The 22,522-nt window shown below is 42.5% G+C and overlaps 1 protein-coding gene across 3 annotated transcripts in view; it reads left to right on the top strand.

Annotated features, from left to right (window-relative positions):
• The first annotated feature begins 7,037 nt into the window (after nucleotides 1–7,037).
• ntrk3b (neurotrophic tyrosine kinase, receptor, type 3b) overlaps nucleotides 7,038–22,522 on the top strand; it is a 251,045-nt gene continuing 235,560 nt past the window's right edge. For 2 of the 3 annotated variants that reach the window (XM_065952443.1, XM_065952442.1), the window contains exon 1: nucleotides 7,038–7,718. In XM_065952443.1, coding sequence (XP_065808515.1) covers nucleotides 7,477–7,718 — 242 coding nt within the window. In that variant the 5' untranslated portion in view covers nucleotides 7,038–7,476. The remainder of the gene's footprint in view (nucleotides 7,719–22,522) is intronic. The other variant, XM_065952444.1, reaches the window with a different exon arrangement.

Raw genomic sequence — 22,522 nt, 5'->3', positions numbered from 1 at the left:
AGGGGACAGAAGTCAAATAGCAAATAAATATTTAACTGTCCTGATAACAAACAAAGACTCAACTGAATCTTCATCAGAGACAAAAAAAAAACAGGTGCTTGAACACTAATACGATGTCATTTGACAGAAGTGATAGTCACATGACACTTTGCAAAGGTCACAAAAATTAGATTTAAGCATCAAGTTTTAAATAAAAATGACTCTAAGAATGTGGTGGTGGTTGTTCCATCCGCGGGCCTTCTGCATTAAAAAGACGGATGTTTTAATTTACACTCTCAAATGAACATCGTAGATGATTAAAGCTCCTGTAAACGACTTCCAGTTTTTGTGTGATTTTGGCGCCCCCTGGTGGACGAAACAGTAACTTTGTCTTGTACACGTGGACCTGCTTTGTTTTAACAGTCCAAAGTTTCACTCAGTTTAAATCTCTGCGGTGGAAAATGTCGACAGGCTGATTTGGTAGCTTGCTGTTAATCACTTCATCTGTCTCCTACTATACGCAGCGATATCGTATTTATCTCGAAACTACCGCACAATGAAAAAAAAAAACGTACCACACTGAATGTCCAAACTTCGCCCTGTACGCCACATTGATGTAAACAAACAAACAAAGGAACAATCTATAAATGCATAAATTGTTCTGTTCCACATGTAGCTAAGCTAGTAGCATCTTAAGTTTTTTTGACGTGCGTTTTCCTACAATCTGATGCTGATGACTTGATGAGAGCGAGTGGGTGAAGAATTGATGGATGATGATTCTGTGAAGACGGACGATGATGGGGAGGTGGAGGGGAGCACAAAACATCCTCATGAAGGAACTAAAGGCGGAGATAGAATCATATTTGCAGCAGCACGACTGGTCTTCAACCTTCCTAAAAGAGCACATGTCACTCCGTTGTTCATCTCCTTACACTGGCTCCCAGTTACTGCTCGCATCAAATTTAAAACTCTGCTGCTCGCTTACAAAACAGCAACAAAAACGTCTCCTCCTTACTTCAACTCTCTGATCCAGGTCTACACTCCCTCCCGCCCACTACGCTCTGCCAATGAAAGGCGTCTGATCCAACCTTCACAACAGGGTCCTAAGACGCTGACTAGACTCTTCTCCTCTGTCGCCCCCCGGTGGTGGAATGAACTTCCAAACTCCATGTGATCTGCAGAGTCCCTCTGCACCTTTAAGAAAAAGCTAAAGACCCAGCTCTTTCATGAATACCTACTAACTTAATGATGATGGTCTCCATATTATTGATGATGATGATGGTAATGACGATGGTTTTTGTTTGATAACGACGACTTATAAGATGGTTTCTATACTGATTAGAGCTCTCAAGAACTGCCCTCAATGTTGTGCTTTTCCTCTGGTCACTTCCTGTCAGCACCTGTGTGTCCAATCAGACTCAAAGCTGATTGTTTGCTCTTACTGACATTGTTCCTTTTTTTTCTAGATCCTTGCTTGTGTTGTTCTTACTCTCTGATGTACGTCGCTTTGGATAAACGAGCCTGCTAAGTGAATTGCAGAATTGTTGTAGAATATTTAAAAGGAGAGCAGAACGATGAAAGGCTGACAATGAGAGAGGAACGCCATGCAGCTGATTACCCAACGACAGCCCTGGAAAATGACGGCTCGAGAGAGAGAGTGACAGTGTGAGAGGGATGAACGAGAGATAGTGGAGAGAAATCTAAAGTCTCCCTGACTGAACTTACGCTACAGCTTCATTTATATTAATGTTCAAGGGATAAAAAATTGATGACGAAGAATATTTATATTTATAAACTGTAATCATTTCTTTGATTCAGTCGTCTAAGCATCACTCCCTCTGCTGTGATATTGCTTAACTATCGTTCAGAGAGTCACAGCTGATTTGGACACGGTGCAAAATGATGAGAAGGTGTTATAAAAATCTTGTGTCTGAATCAGAGTCTGCTGCATCTGCGTCTCTCTCCCCTGAAGAGTGCCCCTTCGACCCTGATAGAGTGTGATATTTTAAATAAGGAGCCGTTTTCAAACATGAACTCAATAAAACAGTTCAATCTATTAAAACTGCAGAGATGGAATTAGAGGCCCGTCAGCAGCCTGTTCAGTCGTTATCAGTTCATTAAGTGGCCGTTATCAGTCGGCGTCAGGAGCATAGATACGTTACTGTACCTCCGAGTCAGCTGACTCAACATCTGTAGGTAAAGTGGAATGACCCTCTAATCTGGAGCATCTTAATGACAGTGATTTCAACTGATAAGAGGCTTTTAATGGTCTGACAACATGTGGATCAGGTTTTTCTTTCAAGAATCAGACTTATAGAGAAGCAGAGGAAGATGTAGTTGCAGTTTGCAAACCCAACATTCAAACTGGGAATGAAGCTCTCACTCACTGCAGGATGTAGTGTGTACGTTTACTGCTTGTACCAAGCTAACGCTAGCTAGCACAAACCAATTGCCGGACACTCCACATCCACGGGTAAAAGACAACACAAGGTTCACCCTCGTTTTAGAACGAGCTTTATCCACTTGGTGTTTCGCCTCACTCTGATTATATTTTCTATTCTTTGCCGCTACATGCAAATGAAGATGAATATAAAAACATGAATTTTGCAGAATATCCTCCAGTCAGACCCCAAAGATTGTTCCTGATAGGACGGCCCAGTGGTTGCTATTAAAGGTGACATATCCTCCTCCTCTTCTTCAGTGTAAATAAGTCTCAGAGCTCCTTAAAAACATGTGTGTGAAGTTTCTTGTTCTAAATCCACTCTGATCCTGTATTTGATCATGTCTATAAACCCCTCTATTTCAGCCCTGCTCAGAACAGGCTGTTTCTGTGTCTGTACCTTTAAATATGTAAATGAGCTGTGTCTGACCACGCCCCCTCTCTGGAAGGGCTTGGCGTGTACTCGGTGCTTTCTCGCTCCATGTCCTATTGTTTACGGTGAGAAGGCAGACTCAGAGGGCAGAACAAACACCTAGCTGTGGGAGTGTCACCCACCTGGGGGAGGGGCTACTGCCCTTTGTGATGTCATGAAGGGAACATCTCCAAACGGCCTGTTTGAGCACACATTTTCTGAAAAGTTGAGCAGGCAGAAGATGGAGAGGATGGACTTTTCTCATCATTGGGGGGTTTGTAGACTAGAGACACATGTTAGAGTTAGAGGAACACTTAAAGGGTATTTTACATAATATGTGACCTTTAAGTAGCGTTAGCTGCATATTGCGGTCGCTATTAATCTACATTTAGTAGAATAAAATAAAATAAAAGTAATGCAGAGCTGAACTGGCATGTCCTTAAAGCTGCTTGATACTGACTCAGGTAGTCTGCTGATCTACTTTTGCCTTTCAGGTGTTTAATATTTTATTGGCTTTCAGACTTTATTAGGTTTATTTTTATTAGAAGTTGAATGAACCTGCTTGGAGGGATCGTGTAATGAAAAGTGTCTCTTAAGGAAATGGGACGTTACACAGCTCGTATAAAAACAGAGTTAAAGAAGAGTGTTTGAGGACTGGGATGCTGGTTTCCAGTATAGTTCCGCCTCTAAAAGGTGAAAATTAAAAAAATGGTGGAAAAATAAAAAGTGTGTCTGAGGTTAATATGAAGCTTCAGCAGTCTGAGTTAATAGTTTTGTTCACACACAGATAGGACTTTCACACTCACTTTTTCCCGGGTGAGCGTTATGTGTGAACACAAACAGCTGAATGTTTCTCTCTTCACGCAGAGACAAATATTCTCATTATAGCGTCGTATAGAGGACTCTGTTGCCCCCCCCCATCGATGACTGTATCTGGATATTTTCAGGAGTGCAGATGTGAAAACAGCTTGAGAGGGAATCTTTCCATGAGCTGTATGCAAATTAGATGCGTGCATGACAATAATAATAATAATCTTTTGTAACTCTGTCGCTTACAAAACTGAATATTTTACACAGAGGCGCGTAGCAACAACACAAAAGCTAGTCCCATAGTGCTGTTTGTTTCCTGTAGCATAATGTAAATCCCCCCTGTCCTTTACTCAAATGGATGAGGTGCTGTTAAAATGGAAATATATTTGGTTAAACATACTGTATTACAATATGAGAGCCCTCATGCTATTTTACCCTAATGGGTTTTTTCGCCGGGCACCATCAATTTAATTTTGAGTCATCTAGTCTCAAAACTGCCGTCATAATTACATTTGAACATTAAATTATCTCGTCCTGCCTCCGACCGAAGATGACATTTCCTCATCATCACGACCTCACAGAAACCATCCCAGAGAGGAAAAATATAACTGAACCCAAGAAGTGAGATCATGCTGCCTCTGTCGAAGCAACTGTTTAGTCAGAATGTTATTGTTAAACCTTTATGATTTATTCTGGGGCTGTTATTCCTTTATTACTAACCACTAGGCAGCGGGCGCCACATTGGGAAGCTGTGGATCAGTGGTAGAGCCGGTTGTCCCTCAACCAGAAGGTCAGGGGGTCGATCCTGGCTCCTTCAGCCAAATGTCCCCATGTGTCCTCAGGCAAGACACTTAACCCCAAGTTGCTCCTCAGTGATGTCTGAATGGGTATGAATGGACGAGTTAGACTGTAATATTACTGGACCGGGCTTGAGTGACGTCATCCATCTGTTCCTGCAGGGAGCTCCGGGGGCTCATCAGCGGCGGAAATGCTGTCTCCTGAAGAACTGTTACATCGCGCCCACCTGTCAATCATGTCAGCTACACACCTTATTGTGAATAACTCTCATCCTTCATCAAATCAAAACTGATGAGTCATCAAAACATTCACCCCCCTGTACAGTGTGTGTCCATCCAGACATGAGCTAATCACACCTATTTGGTTTTTTGAACCAGGCTGTAAACATGTTCATCTCTGCTGTAAAAACAGGCTTTTTAGAATGGGTGTGTATGTGACTTCCTGTGTTACTGAAGCCAGCCTCTAGTGGACACTCCAGGAACTACAGGATTTTATACTTCTGCATCGGCTTCATTTTTCAAGATTGGGGGTTGCTGCTTGGTTATTACTGACTGACTCTTCACACAGCAGCTTCTACCATCAGGGTGTGAATGTGTAGGTGTGACCGGCAGGTGTTAAAAAGCACTTTGATTAGTGAGAAGACTAGATAAGGGCTAAACAAGCTCAGGTCCATTTACCATTCACATTAAAAAACATTTCTAACCATCTACGATGTTCATGTAACCAGATATAAATGATAATAATTACATCTGAGCTGCTTCTGCATCGGAGCATAACAGCAGATGAGCGTAATGAAGGTTTACAGCCCAGTTGGGATGCGTAATCTAAATGTTTATGTAAAATAAAAACGAGTGCATTAAAAACACATTATTAATGTCCATATTAACATTTTAAAAGCTTCCATGTATTCATAGAAATGAGAGAGAGCACAGGATATATTCTTAATGCGCTGCAGGAACTTTTCAGGTTCAATTGTCCAACAACACATTTAGTCCGACTTTCTCTCACTATTTAGAAGCTCCTGTGAGCAGTTTTTTTTTACTAGTTATGAAACAGACTCAAATGAACACTGATGCCCCGTGTGACCTACAACCAAGCAAATGAGACCATCAGCAACAAGATTAATTATTTGCAGGGTGCAGTAGAGTGCAGTAGGGTGCAGTGGGGTGCAGCGGGGTGCAGCGGGGTGCAGCGGGGTGGGTGTCACATGAAGTGCTTTTTAGGACGCTGAAGAAACAGCCTTTTCTTACTTTTCTCTTGCAAAGAATCATGGTGAGGGATACATTAAACTGTTATTAGCGGTTATGTTGTGTGCTCCATGTACACAGGCTATAGTCCTTGTCGCAGCGGCTGTGGGTTCGAATCCGACCTTGGCACTCTGCTCCATGTCTGTCCCTTCTATCTCCACCCAGCTGATCTTTCCATTGAAGGCAAAAAAGGCCCAAAAAATATCCTTAAAAAAAATGAAAAAGGAAAGCAGTCACATGGGACAAGATCAGCAAATCCACAAGACATGAGAGGTAGGTTTATACTTTGTCCACAGGGGGCGCCAAACTCAACTCTAAATGAAAGATCCTCACAGGAGCTTTTTTTTTTTTAAAGATAAAGATATCTAAATTCGTATTAAAACAAAAAAAGCCTCAGAATATAATAATCGCCAACAACTTTTACATCCACACAGTTTTGGATCTGTGATATCTACAGTTTTTATTTCACTTCCCTCTGATCACCATGACATATAGGAAACTAATTTAAGAGGTCAAAGGTCACAGTCCATGTTGTTTTACTTGATTGTATTTATGGTGAAATAGATTTTAAGGGCTTTATCTGACATGTTATTCCCAAGGTTGTTCTAAAAAGTACATCACCTGGTTGTGCATGACTCTAGTGAGATTATACATTAGCCTTATTACAAGAAGGAGACCAAGGCAAGGCAAGTTTATTTATGCAGCACACTTCAACAACAAGGCAATTCAAAGTGCTTCACACAAGACATCAAAAAGCATCATGACAGAGGAAAGAAAAGAAAACATTAAAATAGAAAATAAAAAAATTGCAGAAATGATTAAATCTGAAAATATATTCAAATAAAAATAATTTAAATGACATTTATTTAAATAAATATATATATTTTTTTATTGAGACATTCACAGGTGTTTTTTTATTTCTGTTGGCTGTTGTCAAAAAGTGACATTAAATCTACTTTTATTAATTAATGTGTTGGTACTTTTGCAGTAGAATGGGTTTTAGTAATCACTGTGTTATTTCCAAAAGAAAATCAAACTGATTAATTTCCCCTCTTTGTGTCCATTAAACATCTGATCACATGTCTGCGTTTTAACCACATGGTTATTCTGGGTGTATTTTCTTGATTTGGAATGTAAAGCTCCTCTCATATTCTGACGTTATAGCCTTTGTATCGATGTTTCTGTGCTGCTGTTCTTCGCTCAAACCTAATCACAGCTGGTCGCCTGCAGTTTGTGCAGGTGTCAGTCTGACTGTAGCCGGTAGGAGGGACTTGATGCTCCAACTTCTCATTTAGTGTCTGTGAGCTCTCCAGCCAGTCGTCCTGGTCCTGCCCGGAGAGAGAGAGACACAGAGAGAGAGACAGAGAGACAGAGAGAGAGAGAGAGAGAGAGAGAGAGAGAGAGAGAGACGACATCAGCAGCAGCAGCAGCAGAAGCATCGCGCTATTCCGGGGAAACACCATGCATCTTAGGCTGAAAAGACGAGCGGAGCCTCTCGTCATTTCGCTTTCTTATTTTTGATTTCCGTTTTTTTGTTTCGTCTTTCCTTTCCTTTTTTTTTTCACCCCCCTCTCTCCTTTTCACCCAATCGCTGACGCGCAAGGACACTACAGCATCCATCCCCGACAGAACCGCTCACATAGAGCATTCTCTGTACGGACGCACCACCACCAACATCCTCCTCCTTCCTTCCTTCCTCCTACTCTTCCTCCTCTCCTCTCTCCTGTTCTGTTCTAACCCAGAGGACATCATCATCGGGACCTCTTCTCCCCCCGTATCCGCCCGGAGACATGGATCTATGGTTTCATTCGATCCGGATTTGCTGGTGGAGGGTTTTGTTTCTGATGAGTGTTTTTCAGGACTATCTGAGCTCCATGCTGGACTGCCCGCCGACCTGCAGCTGCTCTCAAACAGAGATCTTTTGCAATAAGTCCGACAACGGCAGGTTTTTCCCTTTACTGGCGCTGCAAGAGCCTGCGAGCAATGGGACCAGCGTTGACATAGCAGAGTTATTCAAAAACATCAGCACCATGTAAGTAGATGCGGATTATGCTTCTATTTTCTAATCATTAATTAATCTCAGCCTCCTTGAGGCGCCTGCGCTTTTTGGCTGTCTGTTGCTTTTCTTCACACTGATCTGACTTGTTGGAGGATTATTTCTTCATTATAGACTTTTTGCACTTCTATTTCCCATTTTTTTATAACGCCATGATTGATAATGGAGGGTAAATGCGCTCTTTCTGTCTCGAGTCTCCTCTGCACAGCGAGGGGAAAAAAAAAATCCTCTGCAACCTTCAGCCGTGGCAACAAACTACTTCACGATGCATCTTCGCACAGGGCCAGTGGGATTATATTTTCAAGTGTGTGTACATGTGTGTGTGTGTCCTCATAAAGTTGCTCCTCCGCAGCGGCTCCGCAGGCCTGCGCGCGGCCAAAACCGACAGGAGGAGGATGTTGCGGAGAGGCGCGCGCGTAAAGCTACATCCACTGCTCCGACAGATTGTGCTAAACGAAACAGAAATGAGCGGTGCAGTAAGGTCAACCATCACCCGACAAACTTTATGATGTGCACATGATGGCGGGGGTCTCAAACGCAACGGAGAAAGGGGGGGGGGGGGGGGGGGGGGAGGAGGGAGGGTGGTGGAGAAGAAAAAAATGGCACTTGTGGCTTTTTCCTCCCCTTAAAGAGATGGACATGGTGTGAGAGGATTCATGAAGGGTTTGCTTTAAACACATGATGACGGTAGAGACCCCATCCTCTCCTTCAGTACATTTTCATTCTGCATCCTCCACCCCCCCTCCCTCCATCTCTCCCTCCCTCTCTCGCTCTCTCTTTCTCCAGCATCGATCCTTCCTGCCAACATCAAAGCTTTCTTTCTTGAAAAGTCAGTCGGAAAAAACGACGAGGCTGATTTGCATATAAAGTATAAACATCCTCTGTTCACTTTTACGCGCAGGAATTCCCCGCACGGCTTCCATACGCGTTTTTACGCCGCGAAGGACTTTTCCTCCCAACAGTCAGGCTTTATTTTGGGGAGCGTTTGGGGGGGGTATCCGGGGGTATCCGGTTTACCCTTTTATCTGTGTGAGGGAGACAACAACTTATTCTGTGACACGGTTCATCGCTCATCCGGGCCACTAGAGGGTAGCCTGGTACCCCCTTTATACAGAGGGAATGAAGAGCTCTGTGTTACAACACTGGAGCCATTTACGTGACTGTTTTATCAGAGAGGGGTTTTTTCTTTTTTAGTCAAATCAGGCCCCAGAATACTCTCTGTGGTGACGCTCGGAGACGCTGAAAGCGAAGGAGATGAAGGGTCAAGTTCACGGCACACTGTGAAGGATTACTCTGGATTGACCCAAAGATAGAAAGATCTAAAAACCTGCTGCTCTCATTTATCTCCTCTGAGATCGACAGCAGAACAACGCACCTCTTGGTTTTAAGTCTAAAAAAAAAAAAAAAAGCCAAAATTCCCCTTTTATAATCAGCTCTTAAGTCACACATCGATTGCCTTTTTGCCTTTGAGAAAGCCTTAATGCGATTGAGCCAGGAGTAATTGTGCATTTCATGGCCCCTCGCCAGCAGGCCTCGCTTGTTTTCATGCTGCTCAGCATGGACAGCAACCTCCACCCGTCACCACCAGCAGCTCAATGACAGCCTATCAGAGACTACGCCTACCAATGTCACATCCAGACACACACCAGTCTGAGGGGGGATTTACACATTCAAAGCACTAAACAGATGAATTATTATTTTGGATGTTTTGTGAAAAATGGAGATTTTCTAAACCAGTGCAGTCATTAATTTAGCAATTATGTGGGTTAAACATATAAATATGGCGTCTAATTAGTGATTTGGCTGAGAACAACATTTTAGCATGGCTAAAAAGTGTTTTTTGTGAACATTCCTGACACTATTAGTTGTTAATTGCGTGGTGTTAATTTATTTTCTTTGCCAGGAAACAAGGCTCTTTAGGAATAACAATGAGTTCTCTCAGAGACAGTGACGGAGACCACATACTGTACAAATCCTGCCCTAGCTGTGTCTCTGCGAGGCGTTAGCATTTTTTGCAAAACAAGAGGTCGGTTTGGCTCGTGAAGAGGAAAAACAGGGAGACATGGGGGACGATTCACGGAGCCTGAAAACTAGAGCGAGGTGCTCCCTGCAGGAACCGCAGTGCGAATCGGCCAGCCAAAGAAATCTGCCAAGTCCAGATAATAGTTTTCCAGTTCTCTCACATTAGAGATTCATCACAAGAGGCATCAGTGTTTGAAGTGGATGAGATAAGGCCTTGCTGTGATACTTGGAGGAAAGGCGGCTCTCTGAGAGCAGCTGTAGCGTGTGACAGGTTTGTGTAAGTGCGGGCGCTCGCTCGCTGCAGGTGCGCCTTTTCTTTTGCAGAATCCAATCAGCCGTTCCACCTCTGCCGATGACGTTTGGCCTCATTTTGTGTTTTTCCTGTTTCTTTTTTTCGCACACCTTTAGAGAGGCCGGTTTGTAAGGGGAGGCTAAAGTGTCAGACCAATCTGTACAGGCGGCTCTGTGGGGTCGACTGCTGAAATGTCTCCAATATGTATTTAGATCCAAACCACCTCCTGTGCTCTCCTCATCTCCTCTACTCTTAAGTGCATCCATCCAACACACACACACACACACTGTCACAAAGTGTTCAACTCCTCAATCCATTAAGGAGAGTTATAGGAGCGTCAAAGTGTAAACGCTACATCTTTGATGGTGCAAAAGTACAAACAGTCTATATATAACCTCAACATGTGTATTGTCCCCTCTGACCTTTCAAAGAATGCTACATTTGACCACGACTTAGTCTCACATTATAAAGCATATTTGCATATTTTTAGAGAAAAAGAATCGACATTTTAAAATAAGCTAATGTTTGCTGCAGCCCGGCTCACGTGCCTTACAGACGTCCTGTGTGAATTAAAAAAACAAACAATGCTAACGATTAGCTAGCTCTGACTAGGATTACTATTAGCACCAATTTGCAGTCGTGCTGTTGGTTTTTTTATGCTTCTTTTTCATTCTTGCACTGGTTGCCCTTTTTCACCAAATGCATGGGTCTCTTTTAGCGTTGCTTTTATTGGTCTTCCAATGATGTGTCACTTCTCAGGCATGTTATTAATGTATTTATTGATTCTCCTCTGATCACATGGCGAGGTAATTCTGAGTAAGGAATTTCCCGCCACTATATTTATGCTACATAGATGTGGATGGAGTGACAATCAAATGTATATCTGTGTATGTGTGGGTTCTCTCCGGCTTCCTCCCACAGTCCAAACACATGCTCGTTAGGTTAATTGGTGACCCGTAGGTGTGAATGTGAGTGTCTGTCTTTGCATGTCAGCCCTGTGATTGACAGGTGAACTGTCCAGGGTGTAACCCCGCCTCTAGCCCAATGACAGCTGGGATCGGCTCCAGCGAAAGGGACAAGCGGTAAACGCTAAAGATTGGATGGTTTATAATGTAGATGATCTGATTGGTGCATTGACAGGCAGAGTAACTGATAGCGGATACAGTCTTAATGGTTCTGCACGTCGCGTGGGAATAACTCTAAACTTTGCTTTTCTGTAGCTATTAAACAATGAGAGGGGATAAATCCTATATCTGGATAATAATCCTGCAGGGACCTGTCTGTAGTCACAAACATATCATTAGCATACATTAAGTGGAAACTATAATCAGTTAATGCTGCAATGTTATATTTACACACGATTACAATCCTACGTGTTGTTTCAGTGTTCACTCACAAAGAAAGATTTTATCATCTAGCAAAATAAGCAATAAGGGGTTCGGCCTAAAGATAGGTTTTCGTTCCCCCTATTTAAGAGTGATGGCACCATGCAGTATTCTCTTTAAAATAAAGCTAATCAATAGCGTATACAGAATTTACAGAAGCATTAATCTGACATACAACAGTACATTTTATGTAAAGAGGACATATTCTCCCCCTCCTCCACCTTTACAAACAGTCCCCTCCTCCACCTTTTCAAACAGTCCTCCTCCTCCACCTTTACAAACAGTCCCCTCCTCCACCTTTTCAAACAGTCCCCTCCTCCACCTTTTCAAACAGTCCTCCTCCTCCACCTTTTCAAACAGTCCTCCTCCACCTTTTAAAACAGCCCCTCTGTGGTCTAAATGAAACATCTGTGCTGTGCTTTGGTCAAAATATAACATGAATCAAGCACCAGAGGAGGTTTGTGACTCTGTAGAAACCAGCTCTCTCAGAACGCTCCGTTTTGGTGTGTGTGTCTCTTTAAATGCAATGACCCCCCCCCCCCCCCCCCTGAGTTTTCCCCGTAGACATCACTCCTCTGTAGAGAGAATAAAAATGGCAGACATGCGCAAAAGTTTTGTTCTAGGCTGGGGGTGGAGTCCATGGGTGGAGATACCAGGGGAGGGGAGGGGATTTTTTTTTACCAGAATCCCACTGTGACATCACAAGGAGAGCAAATTTTAAACAAAGCATTTTCCTCTGTGTTGTAAGACTTATGCAGACCACAAACAAAGGACTGGATGGGTTTATTTCACATGTTGTGGGTCAGTAGACTCTCAGGTTACCCACATATATGTTCAGAAACACTGTAGAAGTGTTTTTTTCCTGAATATGTCCCCTTTAATTAAGACGTAAACGCAACCGTGCTCAAAGGACAAAGTGGACATCATTCTACACGGCTCCTGACGCTTCAAAAAACGATGTGCCCGCACAGCACGGGCCTGTTTCATCCTCTGAGCTGCACTGTAGATCTGGAAGTAGGACAAGGGTCGTTGTTGGCGCCTCAGAAATCACAAAAACATCCACAGTTAGCAGGTCTCACCCCAAAGGTGGTTGCCATGGTTGCTTCTAATTTTTTCCGCTTTTTTGCAGAATTTGCAAACCAACTATGTGCATACTGCCCCCTGCTGTATCGGACTGTGCACATATGCAGGTGTACTGTCAGGCAGGGAATGATGTTACTAATTAGATCTCAGACCAGCGGGGGAGGGGGGCATCTATCTCAGGCATGGTACAAAACAAGCTCTCCTAATGTGAAAACGCCCTAAATGATCAACCTTATGCATCCACTACCATCCCTCCAGCACCCTTTGATTTCCTCTTGTCATTCCACTGATGTCTCATTTTCACAATATTTGATCCGACTATCACCGTCGTTAGCATTCACCGCTCTCTCTAAACTCAAATGATGAAATCAGAAGTCCTCTATTTGCCTTTTAAATGAGAATCATCTTCCAAAACTATCATTGATTTGGCCTCCGCAATGTCGACTCTGTTTTCAATCGCAGAGATTTATTAGACTTGTAAAATTGCCATCTGTTTATCTGCAAATAAACTCAAGACTTCCACACCCTTAAATGGGTTTACGGTTTATCAGCTTAGCCAAATAAGGCTGCGAGTTTATTGTTTAATATCTCTAAAATCTTATAAAAGTCTGTGTCTCGTTTCCAAGGATGTTAGATATCTCTTTAATCGTCTTTACGTACAAAGAGAGGCTTTTTGAAGCGATGCATGTCACATTGTGTTTGTCTAAAACAGGCTCAGGTTGATGCTGAACTGAAGGCTGTGGCCCCCGATCGTGTGGAAGAAACAGTCCTTTTGTCATGATATGAGATCACGTGATTGGTTGTGCTCTAACAGGACAAAGAGAAGAAAAAGAGTCAGAGAAAATCAAAGCTGTTAAAGCATCCATCCTCTGCTTTACTGCCTGTATCATTCGATAGCCAACCGGCTCAGTGCCAGATCCCCTGCTTCTTTTAAACTTGCTCGAGAAGTTTTTTCTCTCTCTCTCTCTCTCTCTCTCTCTCTCTCTCTCTCTCTCTCTCTTTTCCTTTTCACATTTTTAAAACAACTAAGCTCTGCTGGAAACTATCGATCTGTGGACACATTCAGCTACACATTTTATATGAAACCTGCCAGCTCTCATGCTGCTGCCAAACCAACCGTGTTTCATACGCGAACATTTTCCAAGGTCCGCTTATAGGTGACTCGTGTGGGCCCAGAGTGTCCCCCCCAGGTTCAGACAGCGAGCATAACCGTGTTACATAAACGCAGCGTTTTCTTTCCCCCCCTTAAACCTCCAGTGCAGCCCACATGAGTGTGAGACTGCGGCCAATAAGCAACCTCACATCCAAAACATGTGCTCTGTAACCGTTGCATAAGGCTTCTGAATGGGAATTGATAAGTAGACTTTTATAGAATTTCAGGAAGTGGAGTACTTCTTGTTCAACTGAGAGTCTTTGCTAAAGAGCTGAAGTACATGTTGACCCCACCTGTGAAAAGGAACCTTTGTGCATTAGGATCGTGTATTTATAGGCACACTTCAGCAGTTTAATGTTTCATTTCCACAAAGTTGGGACGACCTGCAGGAGACAAATTAAAAAAAGAAGAATAGTTGGAACTAAAGGTCAAACATCTCCTGAAATGTTTCTAATCTGGTCCTGGTCAAGCTCCAAAAGTGCTTCAAACTACATTTCCCACAATGCAGCTCACCTTCATTATATTTTCTGATAGCTTGAAGCCATTTTATTTTGAAATTTTAAGATTGCCAAAAGGAGGAAAATTAACATGTATGTATGTATAAATGGCACCGACACACTTTCAGAGCAGATTTTAAAACCAAAACATCTCTCTTCAGACACACCTCCTTCTTCCCTCAGCCCCCCCCCCCCCCTCTTGTTTCACTAGCAGTGTTCTGTGAGGCAGAGACAGCAGCTAACGAGCTCATACAAACAAGATTCTGTGATCAAGTTCAAGTAACGATAAGCATCTCAAAGTTTTATGTTTGGAGAGTCTGAAACAGCTTCCCTCAGTGGGCGGGGCCGTCTCTCTTTCCCCATGTGGTGGCAGGGCTAACAGTTAGAGAGGGAGGGGTTCACTCAGAAAATAAGACATAAACAAGCTGAAGGAAGCGCTGTCCCCGTCAGTGTGAACACAGAGCTCTGAACAACAAACCCAGAGGGAGTTTGACTTCACTCTTTTTTTCAGAAAGTCATTACTCACTGATATATTCAGATAGTGACAGACCCATAATGGCTGAAATTATCGTTATTGTCTAAAACAGAGACTGAGAAAACCCTGATGATGCCATTGTGTCTCCCCCCCCCCCCCCTCCCATATAGGCCTTTAGTAAGCTCCTCCCATTTTGATCTGGCTGGTTAGCACATCATGTGTAGAGTTAACGATTTAACATTGTCAAGGAAAACGTGCAAACACAGAAATAGGTTTGGGACAATCGTGTGCAATATTGCAGACGCAGCTCTGATTCTCATTTGATGTTACAGTGAAAATAATGTTCCTTTTTTTCCAGACCCCCTAATTCTCACACACTGGTCCTTTAATCCTTAGTCCTTTAAAACCTTAATTTTGCGATGAAAAAAGTGCCATAAAATGTGCTTATAGCTCAGCCTGCGGGGCATAATTAAAGGAGACTTCATCACTGAAGTGCTTAAATATGCTGTAGAATAAAGGTGCTGGAGTTTTTATAGCATTAGAGGAAACGATCAGAGAGACGCACACAAAGAGGGATGAGTTGTGACATACATCCTCCAAATGATCAAATGCTATTTTTAGATATTTAAGATTATGATCTGGGACTTTCAGACTGGACTGCATGAATTCCTAATTTTCTGAATTTGATTTAATTGATAAAACAACCAGATGATTCCACTGTCTGTTTCTGTGGCCTGTCGTATGGTTTAGCTCCGCCCCTCAATCTGTGATGTCAGCTGGACGTACACACTGACACACTCACCTCCCCCCACCGCCTCTACTTCTATATTTATTTACCTCGCTGCCTCCTCGCTCCTCTTTATCCTCGCCTTAATCTCCGTTCTCTTCCTGCCGTGTGAACTCCTGATGTCTGGCTTTGTGATGCCTGCCTCACCTGTATCTGTTTGTCATCTTGATTTATTTTCCTCCGTCATCGTCATATTTCTCTCTCTCTGTCGTTTTCCAGTTTGTATTTTTTTTTTATCAAACGTTTTATAACTCTAGAGGTGGGATATTTTTATAAGCCTGCTGGGGTTTCTTTGTGTGATCTGCAGCTAAACTGTGTTAGTTTTTATTTTAAGGCTTTAATAAATTACAGCTAGACCTCATGTAGCTTCTGTTAGCGGCTGACAAAGAGCAACGCTCAGAGCTTTACAATCAAACTTGTGAATCTCTAAACAAGTAAAAAGCAAAAAAAAAAAACTGACTCAGCTACATTTTTGACGCTACGTTTTTCTTTTCTCATGCTTTGTAAATGCTTTGGGGCGGCTGTGGATCAACTGGTGGAGTCGGTCGTCTCTGAACCGGAAGGTTGGTGGTTCGATCCCCAGCCTGCAGCAACATGGACACTTAACCCGAAGTTGCTCCCGCTGCTTTGTCAGCAGTGTGTGAATGTGTATGAATGGATGAGTTAATACTGACGGACTCTTTACTCAGCAGCCTCTACCATCAGCATGTGAATGTGTAGGTGTGACCTGCAGAGTAAAAGCACCATTCATCATTTAAACTGTTTTTTTAATTGACCTTTTAAATAGAGCTGTCATGGCGGTTCTGTCATGGCGGCCACGAAGACAAGACACGTCTCGTTACAGCTCTAAAATGAAGGATTTCTCTGTCTTTGATAACTCAATTCAATTCAAACAACTTTCTTAATCCCTCTTGGGGCAATTGGTGTGGAGCAGCTCGTACACATGAGAAAGAAACACAAACAAAGACAAGTTGACGTACAAGCAACAGATTAGCCTACACAAGGAGTTAAAACATGGATAAAGGAGACACTGATGTTGGACAGACTGATTAAAGGTCAGCCAGACTGAAGACGAAATGAAAACACACTAGAGTGATCAGTCAAATAAAAGAATAAATAAAAGATATGTGTTGCCAAAAGATAAATCACTAAGCAGCATTCAGTAATCTGATCGCAGAGGGGATGAACGATTTTGAGAAGCGGTTAGTTTTAAAGGCAGGTAAAACATAATGGCAACGTGATGGCAGCAGAGAAAATTCACTGAAGAGTGCATGACCAGAAGAGGCTAAAATACTCTCAGCCTTTCTGATGATCTGCTGGTTACAAAACCTGAAATATTTGAGCTCATGTAAGAACTCAACAACAAATATATGACATTAGGTTTAGTCCATTTTTAATTAATTTAAATGTTTGAGTGTGAAAATATGACATATTGTACGTTAGATCTAAAAAGTAGTCGGTGTCAACTAGAGGTGGGAAAAAAAAAAATAGTTAAAAATTGAAATTCTTGTCTTCTAAGATTTTAAATCGATTCATAATTTCCAAAAATCTGTTTTTTTTTTGGCTAATCAGTCACTCTGCTGAGTGCTGAGGCTAACTCACTGACCGGAGTAGATCCTGAAGTATGGACTCATTCATAACTAGAGTCCATGGATCCAGAATCTTCATGATTCAAAATCGATTCTGAATCAAATCGTGAGACACCCAAAGACCCCCAGCTCCAGTGTCCACGTCCCATCATTCTGTGGTTTTCCATACTCATTGGACAATCCTTCTCTGTGTTCAAACAGCTTTCATGACAAGGTTTACATGTTAGTCTTTGGAAAGTGAAAATCATTGTTTGGTAGGACGCAGACGGATGCTGCATTGACCGCATCAGAGTCATCAAATTCGTTAACAAAAGCAGGAAGTATGGCTCCCGATCAGTCGATTAATGAGAGAAGATTTCAGTTTTTTCTCTCCACTTCTGAAATGTCAAAGGAGGTCCAGACAAAAGATGAAATAAAAAAAGGTTGGCTCAATAAATCAGACAGAAACTGGCACATTTCAGAATCAAAGTCAGAAACCAAAACGGCCAAAAAAACCCCAGTAAACAAAAGTCCGAGTACGGCCAAAGATCTGACGCCAATCTTTGGTGTCTGCCAGTTTCTGATTCTCTTTGCTTTGCACACATTTCATCTTCACCAAAAAATTTAAAATAAATAAAAAAAATGAGATTTTTTTAATGATTTGGAAGTTGCAAAGATTTTGGGATGAGATCTCAGAATACTTGATGAGATTGTGTCTTTGCAGAAAATGTTTTACAGTCGTGCCATCCTCGTTTCTAGGTAGAGCATCTTAGACTCATTCATTCATTAATTATCGGCCTGTCTCGGACGATAACACGACTCTGAAATGAAGCACTTTGTTCGTGTTATCAGGTGATCTTAACAGCTTCCGACACCTCGATATGTCTTAGTTCCTGCGCTGCGTCAGTGTCGGCGATCCAAAATGCCGCTTTAACCACCCAGGATGGAGCTGCTAACACAAAGTCTCTGCAGTTGGTCCTCGCCGTACAGGACCCCCTGCTGCCTCCCTCATCTCCAGGTTCACCTCAGGCAGAGCACGACAGCCTTCCTCCTTTAGAAGCATATCATCAAGTTTGCATGAGCAAGTCTTTGTGGAAAGTAGGTCACGGCTGCCATCTGAGGATTCTGGGGTGGCGAGTGCGGAGGTTTTGGTTCAGATCTTCTTCATGCAAGAGGGAAAGTCCACACCATGTGAGAGCCCGAGCTTCTCCCACGCCTACGCCCCCCCCCTCTCTGAGGAAAACTCTCACATCTGCAGGCAGCGTTAAAAGACGCATACTAACGAGGCACCTTCCCCCCTTTAACAATCAAAAGATGCATTGAGGACGAAGGGGTGAGAAGAGACACTGAGGGCTCTGCTGTTTCAGCCAGGATTAGAAAAAACCCTTTAAAGCCCTGCAGCCGCCTTCCAGAAGCTTTCTGTTGACATTTAGTTGAGCTTCTGCTTTTTATACAGCAGATTATGAGTCAGTGTCGCCTCCGTGGGCAACACTTTATCTATATTTGTCGAATTTGAGAGATTGGAGGGGAGCAGAAAACATCGTGTATCTACCTTATTTACACCGCAATTTGTTCCATGGCAGCATGAAGAAACATGAAATAACACGACAAGGAAACGTTCCCCTTGTGCATATCCCATTAATTTACATCTATTTACATGCATTGCTTTTTTTTTTGTTGCTGGTTTAGAATGTGTGCGCCGGGATTTCTCACTTCTAAGGCGACAATTATCAAGTGGCTGCTGCTGTGATGTCTGCTGGTGACCGCAGTGTTGTAGACGGTTTAATGTCTAATCAGGTAGCTTTTATCTGACGCTTTATTATAGAGGCAAATAGTCAAATTATGGAAAACACATCTTTTATTTACTTAATGATTTTTTAATCTAGATACAAATTGAGACTCAGAAATGGGTCGAGATTTGTAGTGAATAGTGAATTGTCCTGATTTTGTTTTATTGTCTACATACTGTTACAAAACCAGGTAATTGAACTCAAAACACAATCTTTGGTAAGGGAAAAAAACAGTCTTTACTTTTGACAAGCAGACAGAATCCAAAAAAAGGAACAGGCAAAGTCGACGTCAAAAACACAGCAGAAGTGTTATTTCCTTTTTCTGCTCACATCGTGATCACATCGTCTACAAACTGCTTTGACAGAGGTGAAAGGCTTCAGATGTGATTTGAAGATTTATAATCTGTAGCATCCTTATGTTTTCAGTCTCCATGTTTGGAGCCTTGGGTTTAATTGATTTTGGTTCAGGAGGCCGTCACACACACCAAGTTTAGACGTTTCTGTGAGCTGCATTCATAGAGAAACTTTCATCAGGTTGCTTTTGTTATGCCACGGAAAGCCGTTAGCATGGACACCTTCACCTGTTGTTTCCCAGCTCGACTGTGTTATGAGTTTGTTCCACTTTAATAATCTTCAAAATGTAAAAGAAGACGCTAAGCTCACTGAGAGAGAGAGAACAGGCAAAGTCGACGTCAAAAACACAGCAGAAGTCGATTCCAATAAGAGAAACAAAATGCTTGTACGCTTCACACAGAGGTCAAAGACCAACTGGCACAGAAGGAAAGGAAGCCACAAACTAAATACTAAGGTGAGGGGGGAAGACAACGAGATAGGAACAATCAGGGCGGGGCAGACAATCACACAGGCGGGAAACACATGAGGGCAGGAAGTGAAGGATCTGAAATGAGAGTGATGTAGAAATTAAAACATAACACACATTCCTAAGACACAGAGCTGGACATGACTGTTTTGCTCTATTTTTATGTTTTCAATATTTGTATGTAATTTTCAATTGGGTAAATTTTATTTGTGATAGTGAATATTCTTCCTTTGTTATTTTTTTTACTGTTTTTTATTTTAACTTTGTTTAATCTCTTAAGGTGAGGTTTTGAGATTTTCTACCACACCTGCAGATGTGTTTTATTTTTTTTATTTGATTTATTTTTCTGTTTCACTCCTTTCAAAAAATGTCCAAATAAACTAAACTAAACTAAACTAATAATCACGTTTCAACACGGAGCTGCTGGCTTAGCAAAGCTGCACTGAAAGCTGCAGTTTAACTAACTCCTTCTTCTGCAATCCGCCGACTTCATGATGTGAGAAAACTTTTCGGTCCCTCTGCATATGACTGTCCCTCTCCTCTCCCTGTGTTCTGTCGCATTAATGCACACACCATTAATTTTTCATTCGAGAAAAACCTCCTCCCCGGTGAGGATCTTTGTCCGACCTCCACAGTGTCCATCACAGCGCGCCGAGTTCCCCCCCCCTGACATCACAGATACAAAAGCCCACCTTTCTCCCCTCTCTCCCGCCGGCTCCTAATAAACCCGTACTTTGTTATTCACGTGGGATGTTTAGTGTTTCAGAAAACATAAATCATCATGTATTATCGAGTAGGAGGAGTCACCCCCGCCGTCCTCCATGTCGGCGCTGACTGACAGAAGCAGCTCTCTCTCTCTGCTCTCACAGCCGGGCTCTGCTGCAGCGTTTGCATGTTTATGGATGCTATTCAACAGCATTTTTTTCTACTTTGTTGTCATCACAGGAAAACATATACGGCCTAAAATTCTGGTTCATCTGCAATCCTGTATTGTTTCTAATTGCATCAAACACACATCAATGTGACCTCTCGTAGCTTTGCTCAGGGTCACACGGGTGCTCGAGGCTAATCCTTTAGCATTGCACTGGAATATTCTTTTTATTCTCATATTTGTTATTTCTATCGTTTGTAAAGCTGCAGCCGCTGTGTGGTAGGAAAAAAATAAAAAATCTTTCAAAACGGGGGAAAGTAGTTGCCTTTGTGGTTTTGGCATTTCATTGTTCATACAAAGCAAATCATTAATCACAGCGAGCCGCCCCCCCTCCTGCCCCTCACCCGTCCATCAGTTCTCCATCTGTACAAATGAGATCTATTTGAGGCAATATGTGCGCCGCTGTTTGGGCGGTAAACACTCATGATAAATTAATGGCTCTACAATCCTGGCTGTTTAGATTTGACCGCAAACATCAGCGGCGGAGGCGGTGAGGACAGGAAAAAGCATTGCGGCACAAATGTTCCTTCATATTTCCCAGAAGGCAGAAAAGATGTATATTTTGTCCCTCACTGAGCACCGTAGCCGCCTGTGTTTATTGATTATCTCTGATGCTTTGATATCTGTGTTTGTTCTGTTCTGGGGACTATCGGTGCGTATTGCACTACATCAAAACATTATGGACTTGGCAGGCCATTCAGCCGCACTCACTGATCATCCTCAGCGAGCCGAGGACTGACGGTGGCCGATCCACCGCCGAGAGCACCGGAGGGAGATTTTTTAAGACCCCGACAGAGCTCTGTGTGGAGGCAGATGAGGACACATTAAAAGTAAATGGCCCACTGGGACTCGGCTCTCCTTCCTACTGGCTCCCTGATGGTGCAATGACCTTGATGCTCCTGACAGGATATCACAGTCGCTCTCCATCTTCCTCCATAGGCTTAAAAAAAATCTCATCATTTTAAGAAGTACCTGACATCCTTCTCCCCGTTCCTGCTGAATCACCTCCTCCTCCTCTCTCATACCGCTCTCCTCAAATATCATCTATATTAAAAAAAAAACTAGACTTTCTTTCTCATATTCTGCTCCTAAAAACTCTGTGCACGTCCAGTGGTTCAGAAATGGTTTTAAAACCTCAGGGAAATGTGGCACAAATGACGCAATCAATCTCTAAATTAAAATGTTGCATGCATAAATAATAACACCCTCCGTGTGTGTCAATCTGAGCAAATTTTAAGATGCATATCGACTTACACACTTTTGAAATGCAACTGTTAAAAGTTATATTTGAGCAGAAAGTTGAGGTGCATTACCTGAATTCTATATACGTTAACATTAACAAACATGTGATGACTTCGATTCTGACTTCCCGACTTGACGTCAGAATCAAATTCTTTTACCGAGCTCTTGCTCCGACTTGAGCAGGTGTTCATTTGCATTTTACAACTTGGAAACTCGTTTTTCCGATGTGTCCGACACCACATGAATGCACCATTGCCACACCTGTCCAAGCCACACCCCCAACGTTATAAAGCCAGCCCTTAGACCTGTCACTTCCTGTTTATCCCTCCAAAAACAAAGACAGACATGCTGGGAAGAACCAGAAAAAGAACCACAACTGTGAGGGGAAAATTTTACCTTTCACTTTATTTTGTCCTTGTTTTAATGATTTGTGAAGTATTTAGGATATTACAGCTTGTTTGATGTGATTCTGATTTGTTATTTCCTTTTTCTGCTCACATCGTGATCACATCGTCTACAAACTGCTTTGACAGAGGTGAAAGGCTTCAGATGTGATTTGAAGATTTATAATCTGTAGCATCCTTATGTTTTCAGTCTCCATGTTTGGAGCCTTGAGTTTAATTGATTTTGGTTCAGGAGGCCGTCACACACACTAAGTTTAGACGTTTCTGTGAGCTGCATTCATAGAGAAACTTTCATCAGGTTGCTTTTGTTATGCCACGGAAAGCCGTTAGC

The sequence above is a fragment of the Labrus bergylta genome, chromosome 3 (assembly GCF_963930695.1).
Source record: "Labrus bergylta chromosome 3, fLabBer1.1, whole genome shotgun sequence".
Classification (NCBI taxonomy): domain Eukaryota; kingdom Metazoa; phylum Chordata; class Actinopteri; order Labriformes; family Labridae; genus Labrus; species Labrus bergylta.
Note: the sequence above shows the minus strand (reverse complement) of the source record. Positions and strands in the feature narration are given on the sequence as shown.